Raw genomic sequence first — 16,089 nt, forward strand, 5'->3', positions numbered from 1 at the left:
GAGCCTGCCCTAATCCGTTTACAATCTGAGAGATGTGGGAAACCATTGATACATGAGGTGGTGTATAAACATTTGTAGCCAGTGGTGGGGAAATTGTGTGTGGCCACTGTGAGCCAATACATTATAAAACTATCATTATTAAAGCTGAGATTGGCATTTCTATGCAGCTACAAGTTGTTTGGTACGGTTGGGATGAGGAGAGACAGCGGATGGAGACCTGAGAGATGAACCAGTCCCTGCCAATCAGCTACTGGCAACCATGACCGTCCTTTACTATATATCTCAACGGAAGCTCCGTCTCTTCTGGAAAAGGCCCTGGCTCTTGTGCAGCATGGGCACTCCTGTGGTTACCTGCCAGTTTGGAGTAGCTCTGTGTCAGGTATTTTCTTTGGCATCCTGCTTGTTACAGGACACACACTCAGGACACTTGTTCCCCAATTTTGCAGAAGTTGTGACTATGGTGGTGCTGCCACCAAGGAAGTCGCAGAGATCACCGAAGGAGGAACAGAAACAGCAACAGCAATGAGTGTTCATCTCTCTGGGTCCAGCTATCCGCATGAGGGAAAACAAACAAACAATAGATGATAAAGGTCAAAGCGATAGGAGGTTTTGGTAAATATGAAGGTCCTTCTGTATGTACCCAACAGCTGCTACCAGCAAGTTTTCAATGAAGTTAGTAGAAACTGGAAGGAGTGCACCATGGTCTATTGTACTCGTTCTGTAGATCATTAACGAGACAGCCGCCTCTATCAGCCTATTCACCATGAACCAGGGACATCACTGAGGCACTTCATAACTAAAATGTAAACATGAGCCCTCGCCATAATGTGGATTAGCCTTGATGATAAAGGAAAAGATCGCTCTTTTACGTACTTGTATGTATTATTTCATGTTAAGCCACTTCTATGCAGACGGCAGTACGCTGGGAGGATGAACAATACTTGGGCTAATTGCGTAGCCCCAGGTGCCTCGCAGTACTCTTGTACCCTCACCTCTGCCTGAACCGCATCTCTACACCAACCCCTGTCCAATGACCAAAGAGGCAAGGGCAGCACGGTGGCTCAGTGGTTAGCACTTCTGCCTTACATCACTGGGGTCATGAGTTCAATTCCCGACCATGGCCTTATCTGTGTGGCGTTTATATGTTCTCCCCATGTTTGCGTGGGTTTCCTCCGGGTGCTCCAGTTTCCTACCACACTCCAAAAACATACTGGTAGGTTAATTGGCTGCTATCAAAATTGACACTAGTCTGTGTGTGTACGAATGTTAGGGAATTTAGACTGTAAGCTCCAATGGGGCAGGGACTGATGTGAGTTTTCTGTACAGCGCTGCAGAATCAGTGGCGCTATATAAATAGATGATGATGATTAAGTCTATGGGCCGCCTGTGCTTGGTACCTCTTCACGACTAATATTCCCTCTGTGTGCTGTGGAAAATAAATTTTTAAAGCATTAAGCTGTTGAGAACTCACCAATTTGCTTCACAATGGTGTTCAGTTTTTTTTTTTTGTTAATGCAATCATTTCTAAATTTACAGCTTAGCACAGGCCTGGACAAATCTTCCTAAAGGGTAGTTGGCAGCAATTTTGTACCATGCAGTTTGTGAGCCATGCAAAAACGTTTAGGGGTATGATGATGTATTTAGCAGGGAACATAGCATCAAGCTTAACAATGACCAGTATATGATCACTCTAAATATTATATATCGCCCATATTACTAGCCTGTTCCACCGTAAGTGACCACTCTGACCTCTCCCCCTGTCTACTGCATGTTCCGGGAATCCTTAGATCCGGTTCTTGTAGGTGACGGCTCCCAGGCACAACAAGCTTGGAAGGCTGTTCCTGAGGTGCTGGTTATTGGTGAATGGATGGGCCGTGTTCAGTAATATTTTTGTGGTCCAATGGAAAATGAACGTGTAGTTTCTGACGTTCCTGCTTAAAATTAGAAGTATGCATAAAACATAGGCTCTTATAAATACTGAATCGTTTCCCTGTGGAATTTGTGCTGAATGTAGTAATGTATCTGAGAGATAACAGATGTTACTTTGGCAAGTGTTGATAGGATTAGACATGGAACTCTAATTGGACTCTATTGGTGTGGGATCTCTTATGGAACCGTAATACAGAGAGACAAATCATTCCTGAACTGCCTCATTCTACAGTCGCTATGAGGAGTACTCCTCTAACCTGGGATTCCCCACTTTATGAAACTGGTTAACGACAGGAATAATTTTTGAACACCAAGGTCCAACCATTCCACATGACTGATCCCATACCAAATACGCATAGGATGTGAACTCCTGTCTGTTAACAACCATATTGCCGTATGTGCGCCATTGTTGACTAATAGGAAACATTAAGCTCTTTACAGATGTCTGCAGTGTTGCTTCTGGTTCTAGTACCATTTACTGGGCCTATATAATTTGGGTCCTAGGAATCAGATTAGTAATGCACAATATTCATCAGTACAATGTGCAACTGAGGTTGAAACTTGCCAACATCAACAAGGACAGCTCCTACTACCTCCAGTGAGGGGTGTATGTCACTTGCCACAGTGCTTCAATGCAGTAAACCTGCTTCCATTGATACAGTAGTAGGTAACAGCACATGGTAGCCATTCTGTGCTATGTCAGAACTTCTCAAAGTCTTGCCATAGGCAAGAAGTCATTCCACGGTCTTCAGTTTGCTGGAAATATCCTGTGTGTAGTGTTTCCCTCTGTCCGCCTTCTCAAAGATGTTTGTCAGTGACTAAAACAGAAATGATCAAATCCCTACCTCTGCGTTGATTAAATTGTATGCTGGTGCCTGGAACGTCTGATCCCTACTTCCCCTCACACTAAAAGCCGAATGACACTGTGCTTTTGCCGTAAGCCTGCGGGTACAGAGACATGGCACGTTGTGCGGTTATGGTGGCCAGGCTTGGAGGATGTGTGGTAGTGTAGTGGTAAAATATTTGCTAGCTGGATTTAATGCAATATTACCCGCCAAGATGCAACGCCTATAAAAACTATTCTCCCCCCACAAAGTCGCTGCCTCCTAACTCTCATGGGGAACTGTGTCCAGGGCTGACCTGAAACTCTCCACAGACCGCAACATAGTAAATAAAATCTGAACAAAATTAGGACTTTAGATATCAAGTTTTTCTAATTAAATATATTGCATGATTCTGCTTAGTACTCCCATAATACACAGTATCTTGGCAGCTCAGCGTTCCTTGTCAGTGTTTCTCCTCTGATAAAGCACATATTCCCTGCCAGACTCCCTTGTAAACCTGGCTTTAATGTGGTCAGGATGTAACAATTGCCAATAATTTTCCCTTTATCTGAGCTGGTTGTTGACTGCACAGATACATTGTTGCTTACTCAGAGTACATGTTTCTGCTGGGGGAATGTGGCCCTACTTTCATTACTACAGAAATGCATCTTTTAGATTTATTGGTAGCAAAATAAAGCTCAGTATGTCAACATATTTATCATTCATCAATAAAATCAGCAGCCATCTTATCCAGAAAGGTGGAACGTGTTCATGGCATTACTAAGCTGTTTACTGTAAATCTTTTACTGGCTCTTGTGTTGATTTACAGAAGGAACTAACAATGATGTTAGATGACAGACATTTCAGTACTACCTGTATGAGGAACACACACACCCCATCAGTTCCACACACCAGTAAAACTCCTAGCCAGGGCTAAGCAGCCTTTAGGTAGCTGAATTTTGTTTTATTTTTAGTAGCACTCCCATTGTGCTGAAGAGCTACCTCCAAGGAGACACGTAGGAAACTGAGAAAAGAGCGATCCATTGCATTCTAATTTTTTTGTTCCATTTTGAGAAATGAAGCAAATATTTGGTTTGGTTGCGCTGGGTAAAGCCATCCAAGGAGCCAGGTCACTAATCTTTTTATTTTTATTACTTTTTTGATTTTATTTTTTAATTTTTTATATTTTTGGGTTGGTTATTTTTGATGAGTCTTGTGAATTATACATTATTGTGTCTATTCCCTGGTTACAGCACTCTGTTTGTTTGTTTTTTGTTTTTTTGTTGTTTTTTTTTTTTGGGGGGGGGGGGGGGGTGCACAGTTCTGCTGCAGTTGTGTATATCATTAATTCATGGCTTTGACTTATGTGCAGTATCCCTCCCAACAGGTCATGTGAGTACCCTGTGAATGGTTTGGATAGTTATGGACACAGTCGCATAGATTTTCGGCTAGGCTACACTTCAGGATTTTGTCATGCAGCAAATACAGGCATGGGTTCCAGGTGATCTTATAGCGTGATTCACCTGTACATAGTTACGGACATCCCTTGAAAAGCTAATATGTGTGTGTTTATAGGTAGCTGAACATAGTATTGTTGGCATAGGACAGTCAACCCACCATGCTTTTCTTCTACCTTTGTCTCAAGCTGATAGTGCAGTCTAAGTAATAGCTGCCCACATGGGCATGTGCCGCTGCAGACCATATAGTGTCTGTCGTATTTAATTTATTAAAAGCGGCTTCCTGTGACCGTATAATACACATGTATTTCTTTCAGCACAAGTTTCAATTTGGAACAAAACAAATAGCTTGTATATGGTGATCCATGTATCCAGGTGTGTTTTACCTTTGCAGACCAGTAGGCTAGGTACCCACAGTCATTGCCATTGTTAGTAGCATTTGAAGCTCCCTGTATGCGGTAAATGTGGATAGGACAAGATGCGTTCCAGAAACCAGAGCGCATTCCTGTACCAATATCTGTGATCTGTTCGCTCCACCAGTATACATGCACCTACGTGGAATTGTGCACGAGAACCTATACGGCTAATAATCAACATTGGTTATTTGTCATTGTATTATGTTTCATAGTAACTGTATTGCCTTAGACGCATAGGGCAGTTAAAGTGATACATATGCCAAACAGTGGGTTTTCGGGATCTTACATGTGGTCAGTGTTGTCTTCTGGGCCCTGCAGGTTACATTTGCACACAAGACTGGACTGTATATTTAAGACATTTGCAGATACACCTGCACGGCTAATCCCAGCGCCGGCACAGTGTTCTTGCACATTCCAAGCAGCCAGTCCTCCTGCTCAGTGGGTGTGTAGGCATTTCATAGGTTACCATGGTGCTTTGTCTGTGTAATACAGCATGCTGCCACTTTCATGTCCATCTGTAACGGCGAGGAGCCTGTCCCTTACCTGCCATCCATTGCTGCATGTTCACAGAGGTAGAAGTGCAGCATTTTTTCTTATTTCTTCACTTTGTGTTCAAGTTTGCCTTTGCATGTTTTATACCTGACAGGTCGCACATACTTGTATATGATTCAATACATACTGCCATTTTACAGCAATATCTGAATGGTATTGGCATGATGCAGCATGTTTTACCTGTATAAAAGAACTCACTATAAGCTATATTGCTTAGCTGTCTAATTATCCATAAATATCACCCAGATTCCACCCCCTCATCCACATTTATCTCTGAATTGCAGATATTTCACATTTTGTTTCCATGTTCAGGCTTGACTCGAGCCTATGGAAATCTGGCTACATACCTAGCACATGTGATTGATGACCTGCTGTGTTCAGTGCTCTTCTGTAGGGATGGGAGGCTGTCGCTGTCTTTATTTGTACAAGTATATTCTTGTTCCACTAGTATTTTTGTCCTGTCACACAAGCCAAATGCGGTTCAGACATGTAATGTATGTAAATTTTCCATCAATACTAAATCAAGAAATGCAAACATGATCTTTCCTTGCACAGTACAGACTAAAAAACCTGCCAAAGGTCAGAAAACCTTGTCACAATTCTTTCCCCCGCCGTGTTTAAGAGCCACCAAGCTCTTGCATGTACCAGCAATAGGCAGCATTGTATAGGATGGTCAGCCTGTACTCTGCCAAACAGCCGTGGAAGTTGAATACTCCTAGAGTATATGTGCGCTGTTTATGCAGCATAAACTAAACTAGACAGTGGAAACAGCCTCTTGTTGGGTGAGCGCAGTGATGTTCTATTGCTAGTGAACCAATGCTCAATATTGTCTCAGCTGACAACATGGCTGCCTGCACTGTGTCTAGGTGACGGGGACGCGTTTAATGAATAGTGGAAAATATTAAGCAGCAGATCTGTACTCCCTGCCTTACAGTGGGTCTGTGCTCTCCATTTACTTTTAAAGGGGGATGTATCTGTGTTTTAGATGGAAGAAAATGCTTTTCTTTCTTGCAAAAAAAATTAATTACCGTTATCTACATATTTCTGTGTATAAAAATCCCCTATGGGAGCTTTGTAATAAACTGAAATGTCAGATTCTTTCCTATTACATATTAAGTTCTTGAGTTGTGCTTGTTTTTACTACGTTGTTGCTGTATTTAGGATGACATTGTGGCAAGTTGCTTGTTGTGTGTCGGACTGGTTGATATCTACTGTGTGTGTGTGTAAACACCCACACCATGGCCAAAAGTATGTGTTTACCCCCAAACACCACAAACGTGTGCTTGTAGAACAACTCATTCCAAATACATGGGCATTATTGCGTTGGTCCCGATTCCCCCAGCTGCTGTAACAGCCTCCACTCTTCTGGGAAGGCTTTCCACAAGATTTTGGATCATAGCTGTGGGCATTCTCATCCATTCAGCCCCAAGAGCGTTAGTGAGGTCAGGCACTGTTGTTGGGCGAAAAGCCCAGGCTCTCAGTCTCCGTTGCAGTTCATTCCAAAGGTGTCCAATAGGGTTGAGGTCAGGCCTCTGTGCAGGCCAGTCAGGTTCTCTCTAGGAAACTCTTTTTGATGGACCTCGCTTTGTGCACAGGAGCATTGTCCCGCTGAAACAGGAAGGGGAAGCCCTAAACAGTTGCTGCAAAATTGAAAGCACACACTAGAATTTCATTATATGCTATAACATTTAGGGTTTCCCTTTATTGGAACTAAGCCCCGATCTATTTTTTGCTTTTCCCTCAGAGTACACATTCGGGAAGGCAGTGTTTAACTGGCATCTGCCAAACCCAGATTTGTCCTTCAGATGAAGCATAATTGGTCACTGCAGAGAATGTGTTCACGGTGTGTTTTGCACAACTAAAGTCTACGCTTGCCATTGTGCATGGTGATCTGACCTTGTTTGCGGCTGCCGGGCCATGGAGCCAAATCACTGAAACCCACTGATTTAAAAGGAGTTTCCACTTACTTTTGGGCATATACTCTGTGTACAACTTTTGTTTTGTTATCTTTTAATGGAGGTGTCACTGTTTTTACTGCAATGTCTAACCATTACCCAAACGCTTATCATAATTATCGGTATTTGGAACCTTACAATTTAACTATACCAATTGCTGAAATAGTACTCGTATGAGAGCTTTTGATTTTTCATTGAGGACACTGGTTTCTAGTGAATTGATAGGTTGCATTTTTTTTTTTTAAATTGTTTTAATAAGTATTCAGACTGAAAACTGACTGCCTTCACTTTGCAGACAATTTTAATTAAAATATAGAAATCACTGAAATCATATGTAATATAATTCACAAAAACGGATAACCCCCTTTTTAAAATCTATTCTGCAGTCGTATTTATAGTCCTGGAAAGCCGTGTGCGTGAGCTGCTCTCATTTAGCACCTTTGCAGTTAGAGGAGAGCTCTTAGCCATCAATGGTTTCCCGGCAACAGTGACGAAGGCTGTGTACCGCTCGTTATTTATTGTGAGAAACCCTGGTGGGGTTTTTTCCCGCCCTCTTGTCTATTGCTAGTGGAACACACTACACAAGGTAATGATACAGTATCCGTACTTCATAACATACACCTTGCTGCAATATATGCTACACTTCTGTCATTTAATTACTGCTGTGGAATATTTGCGTCCTATTGTCTCCCTCTCATTCCTCTTTTAGATTTAATCTTACTGGTAGGTGGTGTGTTAGGATCTTCCTTTGCCTTTCTGATAGCAATCGGGATATGTCCTCTTATGTTACATGCAGGGAATTTTTGGGAGACTTAGTGGAGGCGAGCGATCTGTACAGATTTTCTGGGACTGTCCGTTAATCAAATCACACCAGGGGGTAATTGTATCAAGCTGAGAGCTTTCCGGCAGGTTTGAAAAACCAATCCGATTCTAGCTATCATTTATTTAGTACATTCTACAGAATAACTAGAATCTGATTGGTTGCTATAGGCAACATCTCCACTTTTTAAACCCGCCGGAAAACTCTCAGCTTGATACATTTACTCCCAAGTGTCCGATTTGCTCCACAGTTCAGCCAACAATATTTGAATGTACGTGCGGTAACAATTTTTATGAAAATCTACTCCCAACTCTCTGCATATGATCTATAATTCATGTTCACTTGGATTCTGGATTGCTAGTTTATCTCTGCTTGGGGACAGTATCAGTCTGTACCAGAATGTAATACCCCATTTGTGGTTTGGGTTGTTAGTTTTGAAAGTAATTGGAGGTAATTTTTTATGGTTTCCAGTGCCTCACCTGTAAACATTTGTAGACATCTAGCACTGGTGTTTGGGTTGAATTTGAGTGAAGGACAGAAGTCTTGTGATTTGATTGTCCCTTGATAGTATCAGTAAGTAAAGCTGGGTACACAGTACAGGTTTTTCATCCAATTATCATTCAATCACATGATAAGCGACTGTTTGGTAAGATATCTTACCAGTGTGTACGCTCCCACAGTCATGGCTTTTATGGCTTCTTTTAAGTTGCTAAACTTACTAAAAAATCATGATAGATTGTCAGGCAAATGTGAAGTGTGTACACACTAACCACCAGCAGTGTAGGCAGATATGTGTAGTGTGTACTCACTAACCACCAGCAGTGTAGGCAGATATGTGTAGTGTGTACTCACTAACCACCAGCAGTGTAGGCAGATATGTGTAGTGTGTACTCACTAACCACCAGCAGTGTAGGCAGATATGTGTAGTGTGTACTCACTAACCACCAGCAGTGTAGGCAGATATGTGTAGTGTGTACGCACTAACCACCAGCAGTGTAGGCAGATATGTGTAGTGTGTACTCACTAACCACCAGCAGTGTAGGCAGATATGTGTAGTGTGTACAGAGTCACCATCTTTTCAGATGAAGATCACAGATCTGAAGGTAAATCGTGTAGGTGTGTACACATGAATCTGCATGTTGATTGGGACTCAATCGTTACAGAAATCGCCTCTGCAGTAATTTTCTGTAGTGTGTAGTGCTTATGATATATCTGGTATTCGTTTAGCTAGGCCTAAGATTAATAGTTTGAGGGAAGGGATATTTTGACCAATGCCTGTTGGAGTGTTCATGTTGATAGGTCTAATTGTATTGGGATACATGTGAGATCTTCTTGTAGGGAAGGACACATTCACAGCTTTATCTAGCTCTACACAGGTTTTCTGTTGGGCTTTGGAGTACCAGCCTTTCTTAGAGGAACGCTTATTGGCACACTAAGTTTACTAAATTTTCTCCTAGTTTGGGACGTAGAATCTAGTTTACTTATTTTTTTATATACATGTTTTTAAATGTATTTCTCATGCGTTGAACTTTTACTAATAGTATGTGTGAACGCATGAGAAATAGGGAGTGCTGATTTGTAGTTGCAGCGATATCATCTGTGGCCTAGCAGTGTTTTTAACAGACAGCTGATGACATTTTATGATGTACATGTATCTCTTTGTATGCGATCTGTAAACGGATGAAAGAGGGTTTGTATATTGATTTATGGTGATGTGAGGTGGACTTTCACAGATAAATGGCAGCCTGCACAAAGCTTTTTTTTAAACCAGTAAATGGAACACTTTGACATTGAAAGAAAGGTAAACGGTGTAGTATGCACTACCTGTTGTGGAGAATTCCTTTACAGTATTTCAACACAGAGCTTTTCAAAATTCAGTCACACATTGCGACTATAAACACCACCCTGGCCCCCCATAGCTCATTGCATACCTGGGCCAGAGGGTGGAGTCATCCATGAGATAGCCTGGCAGCGAATCAGAATGAATCTGCTCTGACCTGATTTGCTGCCAGGCTGTCACTCTCATATAATACTGCAGAGCTCTTGGTCTCATGATGAGTCTCATTAGCTTAGCGATAGGCTGGAACTGTCTTCTGTTTAAAGATTGTCTTCGCCCCCCCTCTTCTGCTGGTGCCCTAGGAGCCCCCTCACAGACAGCACAGGTGGGCTATAGAAGTTACTGCCTCTTGTCTGTCCCTGGCTCCTAACTGTTGGAGAGTTTTGTTGAGCCCTGTTCTTACATATTGTGTCGCTTATCTTTTCATATTTATCCGGAAACTGCAACAAAAGCTTATTTTAGCCTACAGTATGTGCATGATCATCCAGACACACACTTGGCACCCTAAGGTAACCCTCAGGAACATACTGGAAGATAACTCCGCGTGTCTGAATTAAAGTAGAACCCCAATGCCACACCTAATAATACCTAGCTATAGATAACGTGGTGGGGGGTTCTTGTACATCTACTGTGTGGGCTCAGGAATAGTGTTTGGGTCTTTCAGGATTACTTTGCTAGACGTGCGTCTTCACGGTAAAGCAAAATTGAGGCGTTGCCGTGGGCCCCGGCGCTGGTTAATTCGGTGGAGAAGCTCTAAATTACTTTATTTCACTGTCTGATATTAAGTTCCCTTCTAAGTAGAATAATGTCCGTATAAGTTATGGACAGGTTATCTAGAAATGACCATTCATTTACCACAAGGGATTCCTCTGGTCACTAAGCTGCTAATATCGGTTTATTGTAAAATGATATTCAGCAAATGTTATCTTTACCAATCTGATAGTCACCTGAGCTATATTCAGTTCACTTAAGAGTTTCCCTATTACAATGATATCCAAGAGGGTGACACCCTAATTACATCTCTACTATCCCCTAACAGCTGCCTGCACTATATATACATTATTTTATTACACTAATTGGGTTTTATTCAATCCGACAGCTGTCTCCGGTGGCCGCCAGATCAGTGTTTGTAGCCAGATTGCGGAGGCACATAGGAGCACACGTTTATTTAGTTAGTAAGTCCCATAAGTTACCTGAGCTGCAGTGGTTGCAATTATGCTGTTGTCTAACTTAGTTTATGTGTAAAATCTGCAACCCCCCCATGATCAAGAAAAGCTTTTGCATTTTTAAACTTTATTAGCCACCTCCACCTCCAAGCACAGAGTGAGACCACTTTCATGGCACTAGCTATAGAGTGCAGAGAATTGCTGCAATACTGGGAAATATACAATTTCCCTACATACAACAGGCAGCCATTGGTTTTGTGCTGACCCTATTACAAGAATTATCTTTGTTATTATGCAGATCATTATTTGTCTAGGATCTTGCGCCATTGCTGAGCAGTGTAACTAGTTCCCAGTGTAATGACAGCTTAAATATTGTCTCAGCCCACAAAGCACTGTGCTTTGGCTACAAGCTCAATTCATGCTATGCTAAAAAAAAAATGTAAAGTATTTCTTTCATTGCAAGCGCTAACACAGGAACATTAGTAACTGGATTGCTTCATATAAAACTACAAAGCTTAATCTTCATGTGATTTGAGCCACAAAGGAACCAGACTTTTGGGCTTGGTTTTTAAATGTAATTATTGGCAATGTTTATATTTTGACTATTTTTTATCAGGAAAAGGGAATCTCTGTCCTAAATAGAATAGGGAGTTTGCATGTAATGTAGCAGACTAACCTTGCCGTACATTAAGTCAGCCCTCCGCACACTCTGGTATCATGAGCAGAATTAGCTTTTAGAATTTTCACGCTTTAAAAATCACTGCTTCTGTTTCTAAAGAACTAGCGTGACGTTGAAAAACCTTTTTATAAAGGCAAAATATATATATTTTTTTTTTTCAATGTGATCATTGTTTAATGTCACAAAAAGATGATATTGAGCAGAGTTTGGTAAATCTCTAATTCTCGCTGCATGACTGGTTTAAGAATTCCGATTGGAAATTGGACAGCCCCAAACCTTCTAGCCCTGCTGTATCCATATACCCGGTATACATTATGCTAATTTTTTTGTAATGTGTTAAAAAAAATGTCTGTTTCGTTTCACAAGGGCGAGCAAACTCCTTGGCTCCTCCTGCTTTTCACCAAATGAAGATGAACGATAAAAAGAAGCGTTTTATTCACATTTGGCCACGAGTACAATTGTCTGCACACTAACTGTTTCCGTGACAAACCAAGAAATATATTTTCGATGGCGCTTTGTGTGTGTGTGTGTGTGTGTGTGTGTGTGTGTGTGTGTGTGTGTGTGTGCTATTTCTTCAACCTCCTTTTTAGGCTGTGGAGTTGTTTATGGTTTACGTCAGTAGGTTTCTAGACAGGAAGTCAGATGCCACTTGTTGGATGTCTTTAGTGCTGACTAACTTCTAATGACTGTTTTTCATCTGTTCCCATAAATGTTGGTTGTATGTTACTTAAAGCACGTAGATTTTGGGCCTGATATTTTGCCACAGGTATGACTCCTATCTGTTTCATGTAAAGTTCCATCCTTAACGTCTCTCTTTTCTACTTCTTTTCAGATGTTCCTCAAGCCGAGCAAGAAAAATTGTTCGTCCAGAAGCTGCGCCAGTGTTGCGTCCTATTTGACTTTGTTTCGGACCCGTTAAGCGACCTGAAATGGAAGGAAGTGAAGAGGGCGGCCCTGAGTGAGATGGTAGAATATATCACACACAATCGCAATGTCATCACAGAGCCCATCTACCCAGAGGTCGTTCACATGGTGAGCCCCTGCTTTACAGCATGAATGTCTTCTGGGTGAACGCTTTCCATGCCATAAAAATGTGTTTAAAGAGAAACGTGAGAAGGGTCAGTTAGTGACGCTCAAGGTCAACAGCAGAGCAATAGGAATTGAGCTCTGCTTCAGGCGGAGACGTGAGCTATCTGTTTCTGCTTTGTTTATAGAATTCCCAGATTTAGTTGTAGAGCGCAGATCTGCTCTCTTATATCACAGCCAGCAGGGTGCACATCCTCAGACAGTCACTGGTAGAGGTGCAAGGTGGCTCATTCCAGGATTTCTGTCCTTTTTTTAATAAAACAAAACGGTCTGTTCTTTATTTATTATTCATTATGTTAAATAATTCTTTCTCCTTTTTCCTATTTTGGCTTCTCGTGCTTTTTTGTTTTTGAAAGTAGATGGCCTGTTTATAAGTATGATATCAACTATATAATGGTTGGAGAAACTGAAATTCTAGAAAGTTAATCCCTTGTGTGCTAGTGCGCACGGTAAGTCAATGTCTGTTACCTGACTTTGAGTGGACAGTCGTGGTACAAATGTCTGCTGTTTGCTTCCAGCCTTCTCCCAGGTGTTGGCCACCTAGAAGTTATGGCCAACAAAATCAGAGCAGAGTATTTGTATTGCCTGTGTACCTGCCATAGGATGCTTGTAGAATCTTTTCACTGGTCTTGCCATACGTATTATGGCGTCTGTTCCCCCAGGTAGCCATCATTGTAAATCCTACATTAGCTGGTACAATCTACCACTGCTTTAGGGTGCCAGGAAGGCACCCAGTTCACAAGTAAATAGTTATTGGGTGTTGGGGTGTTGAAATAATTGCACAGAAGGAGAATGAGCGATCTCTTTACCAATCTGCTTTCTTTAATAACTTGCCTGACGCTCCACTCGGGCTCTCTAGCTGGTAACCACCTGGGGAATGCCGGATATAACCTTAGCTTGCTTGATTTTTCACACTTGGCTCTCCAGATACACCCTACATGATGTCAAAGCCGGCGCAGGCCACATTCTGAGCTCTCGTATTGAAGCTAAAGTGGTGGAACAAATTATACAGCGATTAATATGAACACTAGACAAAGACCAAATTATATTTGTGACATAAGTCAGTTTTTTTGGCAGTTCATTTAGAATTTCTTTTAGCGTGTATATAGTGCGATTATATATATCTTGACTTCCTCTACACCGCTAATAAAAAATTGTAAAAATATGCAGGCGGATTACACAATGAGGTGCAACTGGGTGACTAATAAATTGAAGGTTGAAATGAAGCGCTACTAATTTTTAGCTGGGATCATTCACAATCCCCTGACCATAAAACGAATTATATATATATATATATATATATATATATATATATATATATATATATATATATATATATATATATATATATATATATATATATATATATATATATATATTTAGTAATTTTATTTTAACTAGTATAAAAATCAGTAATGCATTAAAGTGCGTGCTTTATTCTAAAAATAAAGCATATTTGTTCTGGTAACGTCACCCTGAGACGAGTTAACAGAAGACATCTCCGGTTAAATAGGCTGCGCTATGCATAAGTATCAGGCAATCTTTGCTGGCTGCACTTATTTATATATTGCAATGCAATAAAGTAGCCCTATCTGCAAAAGGTCTTTTCACCAATTGATGTTTCCCTGCAGTCATTATGGAATTGTTTTTTCTTCTTTTTTTCAGTTTGCCATCAACATGTTTCGGACATTACCGCCATCTTCCAATCCAACAGGAGCAGAGTTTGACCCAGAGGAAGATGAGCCAACATTAGAAGCTGCCTGGCCACATTTGCAGGTATTAAACCCCCCTTCCCCCCTCCCCTTGTAAACGGACTCTAAACCTTTTCCATATCTGTCAAATGAAAAATAAAGACTAATGTAGAGACCGTATGAGGCGCTAAGACTAGTTCATCATGCAGCTTTATGTAGAAGTGAATGGGAAGAATAATATAGGCATTTATCATGAGGACAATGTTGTCTTTTTTTTTTTTAAGAGAAATTGAGGTATTTTCATGACCTTGTAATTTGATCCAGAATCTAGAAATCTGTTTTAAATGTATGACATTTGCAAGGACCAAATAATAACAAATGTGATCTAATCGAAATCATCGTAGGTCTGCACAGAAATGTGAGCAGACAAAGACCACACTGAATTGGGCCCATTGTCGTCTGTTCATTTGAGATGGACAGATCTGTCTAGTTTCGCCCAACACATGTGGCTGAATAGGCCATAGATCTGGTATGTAGGTATCTGGGTGCTTATGACCCAATGTGCCTGCGGAGAACAGACTCGCATAATACCATATAGTATATTTGTTACTGTTCACCAGCCACCTACCAATGTGGAACAAGCCATTTTATTTGCTGCATCAAATGTTCCTTGGAACATCAAAGCGTGATGATTAGTTCTTGGTGAGGTAACGCGCTGATTGTAGGTTCAACTCAGTCGCTGTGTTCGCTGTCAGTAAGTGACTGGTAGATTTAATTATCAGACTAGAAATTATTATTTAAATGTAATTTTATTCCTTCTTAAAGCCATTCATTCAAAAATGTAAGATGTGAAATTGAAATAAAAGTACAAATTGCTGCTACAAAGTATCTGACCATATGTTCTGTTTGTTTTTTAAGCTTGTATATGAATTTTTCTTACGGTTCCTGGAGTCTCCAGATTTCCAACCCAACGTAGCAAAGAAATATATTGATCAGAAATTTGTTCTTCAGGTACTTTTTTAAATTTAAATTTTAAATTTTATTTTAGTACTTAAATTGGTCAAAACAGTTTGATAATCCTCCTTGTGACTCTTCCTCTCAGTTATTGGAGCTCTTTGACAGTGAAGACCCGAGAGAGAGAGATTTCCTGAAGACCACTCTACACCGAATCTATGGGAAATTTTTAGGCCTCCGAGCTTACATCAGGAAACAAATCAATAATATATTTTATAGGTAAGTTTAGACCCTGAGACGCCCCCTGTTAAGGCCGGTTCTCCAGCAGAATCTCCAGGTGGTTATTTAGATGCTTATTCCCACAACTAAGCCTGGCATCTGCCTTTTATACCAGGAAGCCAAGAGCCATGACCCAGGACACTGTATAGCTTTGTGGTTCTCCTTCTGGTTTGGGACACTTGGTTCTGGACCCATTGGGGAGACACAGGCTCTCTGTTGGGAAGAGCTTTACATGAATCTGCCTTTGTATGATCCTTATACATACGTGTCCAACTTTATGAGCTGTTCACTATTGTGGAATATTGTATAGGATACTGGGCAGCACGGTGGCTCAGTGGTTAGCATTTCTGCCTCACAGCACTGGGGTCATGAGTTCGATTCCCGACCCATGGCCTTACCTGTGTGGAGTTTGTATGTTCTCTCTGTTTGTGTGGGTTTCCTCTG

At 41.1% G+C, this 16,089-nt stretch overlaps 1 protein-coding gene across 3 annotated transcripts in view; it reads left to right on the forward strand.

Moving 5' to 3' along the window:
• The window catches only part of PPP2R5C (protein phosphatase 2 regulatory subunit B'gamma), a 61,176-nt gene that overhangs the window by 26,170 nt on the left and 18,917 nt on the right, over positions 1-16,089 (forward strand). For all 3 annotated transcript variants that reach the window (XM_075192176.1, XM_075192175.1, XM_075192177.1), the window contains 4 exons: positions 12,468-12,667; positions 14,387-14,497; positions 15,331-15,423; positions 15,515-15,645. In XM_075192176.1, the coding sequence (XP_075048277.1) occupies positions 12,468-12,667; positions 14,387-14,497; positions 15,331-15,423; positions 15,515-15,645 (535 nt within the window). The remainder of the gene's footprint in view (positions 1-12,467; positions 12,668-14,386; positions 14,498-15,330; positions 15,424-15,514; positions 15,646-16,089) is intronic.

The sequence above is a fragment of the Mixophyes fleayi genome, chromosome 12, assembly GCF_038048845.1.
Source record: "Mixophyes fleayi isolate aMixFle1 chromosome 12, aMixFle1.hap1, whole genome shotgun sequence".
Taxonomy (NCBI): Eukaryota; Metazoa; Chordata; class Amphibia; order Anura; family Limnodynastidae; genus Mixophyes; species Mixophyes fleayi.